General features: G+C 41.0%; 1 protein-coding gene across 1 annotated transcript in view; it reads right to left on the reverse strand.

Moving 5' to 3' along the window:
* col27a1a (collagen, type XXVII, alpha 1a) overlaps nucleotides 1-12,766 on the reverse strand; it is a 282,454-nt gene that overhangs the window by 19,815 nt on the left and 249,873 nt on the right. The window contains exons 47-55 of the mRNA XM_036977752.1: nucleotides 10,180-10,287; nucleotides 5,660-5,767; nucleotides 5,258-5,365; nucleotides 5,020-5,073; nucleotides 4,518-4,580; nucleotides 3,124-3,177; nucleotides 3,000-3,035; nucleotides 1,652-1,669; nucleotides 1,500-1,526 (exon numbers count right to left, since the gene is read on the reverse strand). Of these exons, the coding sequence (XP_036833647.1) occupies nucleotides 1,500-1,526; nucleotides 1,652-1,669; nucleotides 3,000-3,035; nucleotides 3,124-3,177; nucleotides 4,518-4,580; nucleotides 5,020-5,073; nucleotides 5,258-5,365; nucleotides 5,660-5,767; nucleotides 10,180-10,287 (576 nt within the window). The remainder of the gene's footprint in view (nucleotides 1-1,499; nucleotides 1,527-1,651; nucleotides 1,670-2,999; nucleotides 3,036-3,123; nucleotides 3,178-4,517; nucleotides 4,581-5,019; nucleotides 5,074-5,257; nucleotides 5,366-5,659; nucleotides 5,768-10,179; nucleotides 10,288-12,766) is intronic.

Here is a 12,766-nt window from a genome sequence, read left to right on the forward strand (position 1 = left end):
CAACAGACACATGCATACAAACACATGATAACATACGCGCTATACACACGTACATATGGATTTTGTTTTGTATACATGTGGTAGTAGAGTAGGGGCCTGAGGGCACACACTTAATGTGTTGTGAAATATGTTATGAATGTATTGTAATATTTAAAAATGTATAACTGCCTTAATTTTGCTGAACCCCAAGAAGAGTGGGGATTCATAATTAATACACATACAAAGTTACAACAGCTGACATAACATATCATAAGCTGTCATAATATAGCCATAACATTGTCATGACCCATTTATAGTGCTCCCGAGTGGCGCAGCTGTCTAAGGCACTGCATCTCAGTGATAGAGCTGTCACTAAAGACCCTGGTTTGATTCCAGGCTGTATCACAACCTGCTGTGATTAGGAGTGCCATAGTGCGGCGCACAATTGGCACAGCATCGTCTGGGTTAGGATTTGGCCTGGGTAGGCATTCTTTGTAAATAAGAATTTGTGACATATATTGCATTATTTTATGACTGGTTATGACAGCTACATAAGTGTCAAAACCCACATTTATTCAAATTCTTTATTTCCCTGCCAATAACTTTCCTTTTGTTTGAAACTTTGTTGTTGTAATTCTTCGACGTCATTTTTTTCAGCATATTTTAAATAACTTGTAGAAAATAAGCTTTCTGACAATGTCATGAAGCATTATGGCCATCTTGTTTACTTGAACTAAGAAAATACACTTTATGGCACTGTCTAGAAACATGATGACCACCATAATCATATAAGCCAGACAGGCCTATCTTGTACATGCCCTTATATCAGTCATCAGTCACAAAGAGGGTGTCCTGCTCCTGAAATCTGATCCTGCATTCATCCCAGTCATCAGCAACAGAGCATTGGGGTAGGTGCATGTCTGACATCAATGTGTGTGCAATTACAATGATAGTTTAATATGGTCAATTTCCCAAAAATGTATTCAACATAAACACACTGTTGACACATAGGCTACGGTGTAATTGACTGTTTTACCTTGTGTGCAGGTTGTGGGTATTGACGCTAATGTTGTTATAATAACTAGCCATAAAAGAAACTACGTGGTAGGTTGTGGGTTTTTACACTCATATGTAGGTGTCATAACCAGCCATAAAATAACTACCATGGTAGGTTTTTACACTGTTATGTAGGTGTCATAACCAGCCATAAAATAACTATGTGGTAGGTTTTTACACTCTTATGTAGGTGTCATAACCAGCCATAAAATAACTATGTGGTAGGTTTCGTGGGTTGTTACACTCTTATGTAGGTGTCATAACCAGCCATAAAATAACACAATGTCACAACAGGTGTAAACATATGTGTCATGACAGTGTTATGACCATATTATAACAGGTTATGACACGTTATGACATGGTTATAACGTGCTATGACGCTGGGTGTCAAGTAAAGTGTTAACCTAAGTTGGCTAACACACTAACAAAGTATGTTAGATTGAGTTAGGAAGGTGAAGACTTACTGGAGGTCCCGGGGGTCCTGGAAGCCCCTGTGAAACAACAAAATCACAAAACATCTCAATCCGGTAGTTATAAATGCATTTTTTAAGCCTAACATTGGAAGGTTTTTAAATCAGCTTCATTATTTAAAACATCCTGCACTGCAAACACATACCTTTGGTCCTTGTAATCCCTGTTGATGAGCAAGAGGGAAAGAGAAAAAATACGTAAATTCTGGGTACACTCTGGAAAAAAAGGAACCTACAGTAGTTGTCACTGGGGTACCCTACTTGTCACTGAGGTGGTACCCTGTAAGGTATGTAAATATTATACCTTTAGTCAGCGGCATATCATATTACCCTTATAGGTTGTATTTGCAAAGAGGCAATTGTGTACCTCATGGGTGACGAAATAGCACCTTTCTCACAGGTATAAATGTGCACCTACAGAAATGGTACATTTTAGCTTTTTTTAGGGTGCCACTACAGCCTTTTTGATACACTTCTCTTTAAACACATTTAAACACATTGAGATGAATTAAAGAGCAAATATTATATACACAATCAAACAAAACAAACACATTTATAAATATAAAAATCCCTAGCCTTTCTCCTAAACTGACCCAGAGACACATCCAAATGAAACATTACTTGAAGATTATTCCACATTATAGGGGTCTAGTAGGAAAATGTTATTTTTTAAGTGACAAGAATGCTGTATAATGCCTGTCTTTTTCCTTTCTTTGTTTTCCAACATGCTGAGAAAAACAATTAGATATTGTAAGGAAAATGTTGACTCAACAACATTTGATATTTTTTACTGTCTCATGCGCTTATATATATATTATATATATAAGCCTTTAAAAAGACTACAGAGCTGCAAGTGGACAATACCTAGAAAACATGATCACATTGGCCCTGTTGGATATTCTGTGGGCATGGACTAGCTCCACCAGCCTAACATGGGCTGGCCAACACCAGTCCAGCACAGGCTAGCCCACACCAGCTTAACATGTGCTAGCACATGCTGGGCCAATTATTAGGTGGCTAACATAGCATGGGCCAAATGGGGAAGCCCACACTGGTCCCTAATGTGTTAGATGGGGTGAGTGTTTTATTCTGTTCTACTTGAAAATGTACCGGCGGGGGCTCATTAGAATATTTTGGGGCGTGGTTTGCATTCAGTTATTTTGTACAGCTGTTAAGAGTGTCATTCCAGATTGTACACGGCCATTTCAGTAGTCTTAATAAAGGCTTGAGTAAGTGCATGTGACATTATAAAAGTATCTTACACAGTAACTACTATGTTGATTTTTGAATACAATGCTAATCTGTTAAAACGGATCAATTTTCATAAGGTTGGGCCTATACCATGAGCTCATATTAGGACCCAAATGGCCCTCACCAGAGGAGAGCTGCCCTCAGAAAAGGACCAAATGTGTCGTTATTGGAGCAGACAATCAGTGAAATGAAATAATACTAAAATTGACCTTGGATTCCAGAGTAGGTATAGTAGTTACTTACCATCTCTCCACGGCTCCCCTTGTCTCCTTTAGGGCCCTGAGGAGATACGTGTATAGTCAGAATGATGAAGGCTAGCAATCAGCCATACCTAAATAAATATTGTTTAATTGATATGGGCACTTACTGGACTTCCATCGGGCCCAATAATCCCCATCGGACCCATTATTCCACCTCTGCCCTGGAAATGGAAGGAAAGAGGAAGAGAGTGATGAGTTCACGTCAATCTATAGCCCTGTTTATATCTGGTGCTAACATGCGTCCTTTGTTCCTGATTTTGTCCACATTCTGATTGTGCCCACATTTTTAGACTGGTGTAGACGATTAAGACTCCAGAGGCAGTCGGGAATGCATTGTGTCTGGATATCTTACAATGGACCTAGACAGTAAAATGGACCTAGACAGTAAAACCATTTAAATCATAATTGAGCCCTACAGACGAAGAACTGCATGTGCTAATTGCATTTTCATTTAAAAAAAACAATCGCACCAAATACAAACACGAACAACAACTTTCAGACGCACACAAACGACAACATCTCAACATCTCATCTGCCCAGACCCCATCCCTAGTGCCTGCATTATTATCTGCCATGTGGCCTTAAATTGTACCAATTCGTTTCTCGGTCACCCAGAGAATTTAAATATTTAACTAATAAATCATATTGTTTTTCCATTGTGTTAATGATGGTGGATTGATTTCCACAATTTTCATACATTTTTTTCAAGATCAGTGAGATGAAGAGAATTGTCCAGCCCATTAGGTATCTCACTATACCACCATATGCCATATCTTGAAATATGCACTTGCTAAACATCTCCTGAGTAGTTTTGAAAAAATTGTGTGTTACTACTGTAGTCAAAAAATAGTTTTTAATATTCCGGGCAACTTTATGAATTGTATCTGAATTTACATTTCTTGGTAAAAATGTGTAGCACTATTTTAGAGTATTGTTAAGAATATAAGATATTTTATGGATACTGTCCCTGACCTCAGTTCAAATGGCTTATTTTTCTTTCAAAAGAGACCAAGATACAATTGCGCTAACTGACATTGGTTTGAAAACAATCTGTGTTCGTACATGGTGTAACTAATAAAGTGTTCAAGAGGGTATGTTCGCACACAATGTAGACATAGTACAATATCTTCTTTGTGCTATTTTAATGTATTTTCTCTAGCAGCAGCGAGGGAAATACTTTTTCACACAGAGGTTTCAGACAAAGCCTTCTCCTGTGTGTGCAATCAATAAACCCATCACAGAATAGTCCCAAAAGTGCAAACCCAGCCCCTCTGACACTTAAGGCAGGCTAAATCAAACAGATTAATTAAGCCTAGTCCTAGACTAAAAAGCAAACTCAAAAACTCTTCCTCCAGGGTTCTTTTTCAGCTAGGACTAGGCTTGAGGTGTGTCCGGGAAACCAAACCTCAAAGTATTTGAAAGAAAACAAATACTACTTGAACCCAGGTTTGGTAGAGCTAGCATGCCGGAAATTACTGGTCTACAAAAGGCCCCTACTTACCATTGTGCCCTGTGGCCCTTTTGGTCCCTGTATGCCTTTTGGTCCCAAGTCACCTGGAGGCCCCTGGAAACATCAATGACAAACATTTAGACAATCAGTATAACTTCATGTGCAACACATGTATTCCACCCAGCTCACTTTATGTGGTTGTCCCACCTAGCCATCTTAAGATCTGAACTGGGCTGTGTGGTACGAGGTCGCCATCTACTGGCGGTGGAAGGACACTGTTTTTTGCTAACTTGATTGTTTTCATGAACATTATTAAGGACTTTTTTTTGTGCATTTCTTGTATTATATATATATATATATATATATATATATATATATATATATATATATATATATTTATATTTATTTATATATATTTACAAGAAATGCACAAAAAAAAGTATATATATATATATATATATATATATATATATACATGCAGTAGGTGGTGTAGTTCGGCTACATTACATATACCCCTTGGCTGCCTGACGTGTGCATGTGTTTATGAACTCACTGTTGGTCCAAACACTCCCAGTATCCCTGGAAAACCTGGTTCTCCTGTATCACCCTGGAACAGATCAGACACAGCAGTTAGGATGTGGCCCCAACAATAGGGGGAAACAACGTCCATCAATAGACCTTCATCAGAAAACAGAAGTAAGCTAATACAGGAACCATGCTATGTGAGCATTACCAGTATCATCAATGTCAATATTGATCTATATACATGTGGTTAGTTGGCTAAAACTTACAGGTTGTCCTTTGGGCCCTTGGTCCCCCTGTGGCCCTGGCAGTCCCATCCCACCCTTAAAGCCTCTCTTCCCTGAGGGTCCTGTCTGTCCTGGGAGGCCCCTTTCACCCTGGGAGAAGAAATCACATAGAGCCAACTGACATGAATAATAGTAGTATGGAGTAGGTGCCTATTACTCTACAATAACGTTCCATAAATGTTTCTAGAATCGAGACATTCTTTAAGTTGAGCTTAATTACATTTTAATTCAGTCAATTCAGGGGATGACTCGAAAAGGATTTAATGACGATTTTACAATTATTGAATTGGAATTGTCATTCAATTATCCTTGGCCTATGTTTACACCCTGATGAAAACCCTTCCTCCATACTCAACTACACAATTTCCATCTCTCTTACAGTACCTTTGGTCCGACGGTTCCCATATCGCCCGGCAGTCCCAGCCCGCCGACTTTTCCACGGTAACCAGCTTTGCCAGGGAGACCGAACTCACCATCGTCACCATGCTCGCCCTACAGAGAGAGAGAGAGAGAGAGAGTCTATTTTTTTGTACTGTATTGTCCTGTTTATCATTATTATTCATTGGGTATTCTTATTGTGAAGAATGAGAAGCATGAGCCCCAGCTTTTTTATATTTAACTTTTATTTAAGTTGGCAAGTCGGTTAAGAACAAAATCTTATTTACAATAACGGCCTTGCCATGCGGTAGCAGAGAAAACTGTCTATAACTTGGGTGACTGGAGTCTCTGACAATTTTACGGACTTTCCTCTGACACCGCCTACTGTATCGGTCCTGGATGGCAGGAAGCTTGGCCCCAGCGATGTACTGGGCCGTGTGCACTACCCTCTGTAGCGCCTTACGGTGGGATGCCGAGCAGTTACCATACCAGGCGGTGAAGCTAACAGTCAGGATGCTGTCGATGGTGCAGCTGTAGAACTATTTGACGATCTGGGGACCCATGCCAAATCTTTTCAGTCTCCTTTGGGGGGAAAAGTGCTGTTGTGCCCTCTTCATGACTGTCTTGGTGTGTTTGGACCATGATAGTTTGTTGGTGATGTGGACACTAAGGAACACTCTCGACCCGCTCCACTACAGCCCCGTCGATGTTAATGGGGGCCTGTTTGACTCCTTTTCCAGTAGTCCATGATCATCTCCTTTGTCTTGCTCACATTGAGGGAGAGGTTGTTGTCCTGGCACTACACTGCCAGGTCTCTGACCTCCTCCCTATAGGCTGGCTCAACTGTTGTGTCGTCAGCAAACCTAATGATGGTGTTGGAGTCGTTCTTGGCCATGCAGTCTAAGACTAAGCACGCACCCCTGAGGGGCCCCTGTGTTGAGGATCAGCTATACAGATGTGGTGTTGCCTACCCTTACCACCTGTGGGTGGCCCCTCAGGAAGTCCAGAATCGAGTTGCAGAGGGAGGTGTTTAGTCCCAGGGTCCTTAGCTTAGTGATGAGCTTTGTGGGCACTATGGTGTTGAAAGCTGATTTTCCTTTTGTCCAGATGTGAAAGGGCATTTTGGAGTGCAATAGAGATTGTGTCATCTGTGGATCTGTGGGGCGGTATGCAAATTTGAGTGGGTCCAGGTTGTCTGGGATGGTGGTGTTGATGTGAGCCATGACCAGCCTTTAAAAGCGTTTCATGGCTACAGATGTGAGTGCTACAGGGCAATAGTAATTTAGACAGGTTATGTTAGCATTCTTGGGCACAGGTACTACGGTGGTCTGCTTGAAACGTGGGGATTACAGATTGAGTCAGGAGGAGGTTGAAAATGTCAGTGAAGATACTTGCCAACTGGTCAGCACATGCTCTGAGTATGCATCTTGGTAATCTGTCTGTCCCCAAGGCCTTATCATTGTTAACCTGTTTAAAGTTCTTACATCGGCTAGGGAGAGCGTGATCATACAGTTGTCCGGAACAGCTGGTGCTCTAATGCATGGTTCAGTGTAATGCGTGCCTTGAAGCGAGCATAAAAGGCATTTAGCTCGTCCGACAAAACACTGAAGTCTGACAACAACTGAGGATAATAGCAGACGATATTGCCATTCATATTTGCCATATTTTCAATCTAAGCCTACTAGAAAGTGTGTGCCCTCAGACCTGGAGTGTAGCAAAATTACACTGAACAAAAAATATAAACGCAACATGTAAAGTGCTGATCCCATGTTTCATGAGCTGAAATAAAAGATTGCAGAAATGTTCCATATGCGCAAAAAGGGGGGTGCAGAGGGTTTTTTCTCTGTAATAAAGCCCTTTTGGGGGGAAAAACTCATTCCGATTGGCTGGGCCTGGCTTCCCAGTGGGTCAGCCTGGCTCCCAAGAAGGTGGGCCTATGCCCTCCCAGGCCCACCACTGGCTTCGCCCTTGCCCAGTCATGGGAAATCCATAAATTAGGGCCTAATGTATTTATTTCAATTGACTGATTTCCTTATATGAACTGTAACTCAGCAAAATCTGAGAAATTGTTGCATGATGCATTAATTTTTTTGTGTTGGATAATTCCACTGTCCAAGAATAGTAAAGCCCTATCTACTGGCTGACTGAAATAGCTGACCAATCTGCCTGTAACCAACCCTTTGGATAACTTCTGAAAGAAAATGGTGTTTGACCAGATACAATGCTATTTTACAGTAAACAAATTGACAACAGACTTTCAGCACGCTTATAGGGAAGGACATTCGACAAGCACAGCACTTACACAAATGGCTGATGATTGGCTGAGAGACAACTACGATAAAAAGATTATGGGAGCTGTTTTGTTAGACAATGCGGCTTTTGACATTATCCATCATAGTCTGCTGATGGAAAAACGTATGTGTTTTGGCTTTACACCCCCTGCTATATTATGGAACACAGAGGGTGATCTTTAATGGAAGTCTCTCAAACATATTCCAGGTAGAACTGTTTTCAATCTTTACTAATGATATGCTCAACTTGCCCTCTAAATACACCTCTGATCAAGATCTCAGTGATCACTGCCTCATTGCCTGCATCCGTAATGGGTCAGCGGTCAAACGAACCCCACTCATCACTGTCAAACGCTCCCTGAAACACTTCAGTGAGCAGGCCTTTCTAATCGACCTGGCCGGGGTATCCTGGAAGGATATTGATCTCATCCCGTCAGTAGAGGATGCCTGGTTATTTTTTTTAAATGGCTTCTTCACCATCTTAAATAAGCATGCCCCATTCAAGAAATTTAGAACCAGGAGCAGATATAGCCCTTGGTTCTCCCCAGACCTGACTGCCCTTAACCAACACAAAAACATCCTATGGAGTTCTGCATTAGCATCGAACAGCCCCCGTGATATGCAACTTTTCAGGGAAGCTAGAAACCAATATACACAGGCAGTTAGTATACACATACGACTGCACAGGCTGAAGAAATGTGTCTTGTCACCTAAAACCCTGACAAACTTTTACAGATGCACAATTGAGAGCATCCTGTTGTGCTGTATCACTGCCTGGTATGGCAACTGCACCGCCCTCATCCACAAGGCTCTCCAGAGGGTGGTGCGGTCTGCACAACTCATCACTGGGGGCAAACTATCTGCCCTCCAAGACACCTACAGCACCCAATGTCACAGGAAGGCCAAAAAGATCATCAAGGACAACAACCACCCGAGCCACTGCCTGTTCATCCCGCTACCATCCAGGAGGCGAGGTCAAAACAGGTGCATCAAAGCTGGGACCGAGAGACTGAAAAACAGCTACTATCTCAAGGACATCAGACTGTTGAACAGCCATCACTAACACAGAGATACTGCCTACATACAGACTCAAATCATTGGCCACTTTAAAACATTGATCACCAGTCACTTTAAATAATGCGACTTTAATAATGTTTACATATCTTACATTACTCATCTCATATGTATATACTGTATCTTATAACATCTATTGCATCTTGCCTATGCCGCTCAGCCATCGGTATTCCATATATTTGAAAGTACATATTCTTATTCCATCCCTTTAGATTTGTGTCTATTAGGTAGTTGTTGTGGAAATGTTAGATTATTGTTTAGATATTACTGCACTGCACATGCATTTTGCTACACTGGCATTAACATCACATAACCATGTGTATGTGACCAATAAAATTTGATTTGATTTTGATAACCACACAACTACTGACTAAACCTACTAACACAAAACTATTGAACCACACACCTACTGACCACAACATACCTACTGACCACAAAACTACTGACAACAACCACACAACTACTGAGAAAGACAACTAACCTCCACAACCACAAAACTAACCACACAACTACTGACTAAACCTAATTACCACAAAACTACTAAACCATACAACTACTGACCACAACACCTGACCACAGCTACTGACCACAACACACCTACTGACCACAGCTACTGAGCACACAACTACTGACAACAACCACACACCAACTGATCACACAACTACTGACCACACAACTATTGAGAAAGACAACTACTCACCACAACCACACAACTGACCACACAACTACTGACTAAACCTACTTACCACAAAACTACTGAACCATACAACTACTGAACACAACACAACACCTAACCACAACTACTGACCTTAACCACACAACTATTGACCACAATAACACAACTACTGACCACACAACTACTGAGAAAGACAATTACTGACAACAACCACACACCAACTGATCACACAACACAATTATTGACCACATGACTACTGAGAAAGACATCTACTTGCCACAACCGCACAGCAACTGACCACACAACTACTGACAACAACTCCTGACCACAACTTCTAACCACACAACTACTGACCACAACCACACAAATAGTGACCACAAAACTACTAAACCTCACAACTACTGACCACAACCACACAACTATTGAGCACACAACTACTGACCACAATTACTGTCCGAAACTCTCTCTCCACACGCTCTACTCACTGGCATGCCTTTGGACCCATCCTTCCCTGAGACTCCGTCTACGCCTGGCACGCCCTCCAGCCCCTCTCGCCCCACCATGCCTCTCGGGCCATGGAGACCAACCACACCCTGAGGAAGAAGAAAAACAAAATAAGCAAGAAGGATAGAGAAAAAGGAGAAAGAGCCATCAGCACCAAATGTGTGAAAGTATGGCCAACTATTAATGTAACCAGGTTAAGTACAGCACTGCAAGGTTTTGTACAGTCAAATGTGATTTTTTTTTATTTTTAATAAAGAACTGTACAAATTAAACATGTGTGAAGTCCATATTAAAAATAATATAAAAAAAATGTAAAATATGCATGATACGAACGGATATATCGGTTGTGTGGCTGTGCTATATACAGTTGAAGTCAGAAGTTTACATACACCTTAGCCAAAATCACTTTCTCAGTTTTTCACAATTCCTGACATTTAATCCTAGTAAAAATGTCCTGTTTTAGGTCAGTTAGGATCATCACTTTATTTTAAGAATGTGAAATGTCTGAATAATATTAGAGAGAATTATTTATTTCAGCTTTATTTCTTTCATCATTTTCCCAGTGGGTCAGAAGTTTACATACACTCAATTAGTATTTGGTAGCATTGCCTTTAAATTGTTTAACTTGGGTCAAACATTTCAGGTAGCCTTCCACAAGCTTCCCACAATAAGTTGAGTGAATTTTGGCCCATTCCTCCTGACAGAGCTGGTGTAACGGAGTCAGGTTTCTAGGCCTCCTTGCACACACACACTTTTTCAGTTCTGCCCACACATTTTCTATAGGATTGAGATCTGGGCTTTGTGATGGCCACTCCAATACCTTGACTTTGTTGTTCTTAAGCCATTTTTCCACAACTTTGGAAGTATGCTTGGGGTCATTGTCCATGTGGAAGACCCATTTGCGATTAAGCTTTAACTTTCTGGCTGATGTCTTGAGATGTTGCTTCAGTATATCCACATTTTTTTCCTGTCTCATGATGCCATCTAATTCTGTGATGTGCACCAGTCCCTCCTGCAGCAAAGCACCCCCACAACATGATGATGCCACCCCTTGTGCTTCACGGTTGGGATGCTGTTCTTCGGCTTGCAATCCTCCCCGTTTTTCCTCTAAACATAACGATGGTCATTATGGCCAAACAGTTATATTTTTGTTTCATCAGACTAGTGGACATTTCTCCAAAAAGTACCATCTTTATCTCCATGTACAGTTGTAAACTGTAGTCTGACATATTTATGGTGGTTTTGGAGCAGTGGCTTCTTCGTTGCTGAGCGGCCTTTCAGGTCATGTCGATATAGGACTCGTTTTACTGTGGATATAGGTACTTTTGTACCGGTTTGGTCATTCACATGGTCATTTGCTGTTGTTCTGGGATTGATTTGCACTTTTCGCACCAAAGTACGTTCATCTCCTTCCTGAGTGGTCTGATGGCTGCGTGGTCCCATGGTGTTTATACTTGCGTACTATTGTTTGTACAGATGAACGTGGTACCTTAACCCAACTAGGGTAGGGGGCAGCATTTGAAATTTTGGATGAAAAGCGTGTCCAAAGTAAACTGCCTGCTACTCAGGTACAGAAGCTAGGATATGCATTTAATTGGTAGATTTGGATAGAAAACACTCTAACGTTTCCGAAACTGTTAAAATAATGTCTGTGAGTATATTTAATATCCGATACGGCAGGCGAAAACCTGAGGAAAATCCATCCAAGAAGCACCTTTATTTTGAAATGCCTGTTTTTCCATTGAATCCTATACACCATACAAATACTTATGACGCAGTTAACAATCTCTATGCCTTCTACAACATGTGGCCAGTCTTATGGCATTGTTTCAGGCTTTAACTCTGAAAAAGTATGGAGAAACATAACATTCAAGTAGTGGACAGTGGAAATTTCCAGACATGAAGCCAGCGCACGACGGGGAGTGCACCATTCTTGTTTTTCCTTATCTATTGACAAAGCTTTTGTCCGGTTGTCCGGTTGAAATATTAGGGTAGAAAAATCTTCGTCTGTCTTTTGTGACCGCGCTTTGTTCCAATGGAATATTGAACAAAACGCACCAACAACACTGAGGTTTTTGGACATAAAGAGGGACATTATCGAACAAAACAAACATTTATTGGGTAACTGGGAGTCTTGTGAGTGTAACCATATGAAGATCATCAAATGTAAGTGATTAATTTTATCGCTATTTCTGACTTTTGCTACTCGTCTACTTGGCTGGTTACTGTTTGTAATGATTTGTCTGCTGGGCGCTGTTCTCAGATCACATGGTTTGCTTTCGCCGTGAAGTATTTTTGAAATCTGACACAGTGGTTGGATTAACAAGAAGTTTATTTTTAAGCCCATGTATAACACTAGTATGTTTCATGAATTTTTATAATGAGTATTTCTGTTTTTGAATTTGGCGGCAGCAATTTCACTGGATGTTGGCCAGGTGGGACAGTAGCGTCCCACAGACCCTAGAGAAGTTAAAGGCACAGTCAACTTAGTGTATGTAAACTTCTGACCCACTGTAATTGTGATACAATGAATTATAAGTGAAATAATCTGTCTGTAAACAATTGTTG

This window comes from Oncorhynchus mykiss, chromosome 5 (genome assembly GCF_013265735.2).
Source record: "Oncorhynchus mykiss isolate Arlee chromosome 5, USDA_OmykA_1.1, whole genome shotgun sequence".
Lineage (NCBI taxonomy): Eukaryota > Metazoa > Chordata > Actinopteri > Salmoniformes > Salmonidae > Oncorhynchus > Oncorhynchus mykiss.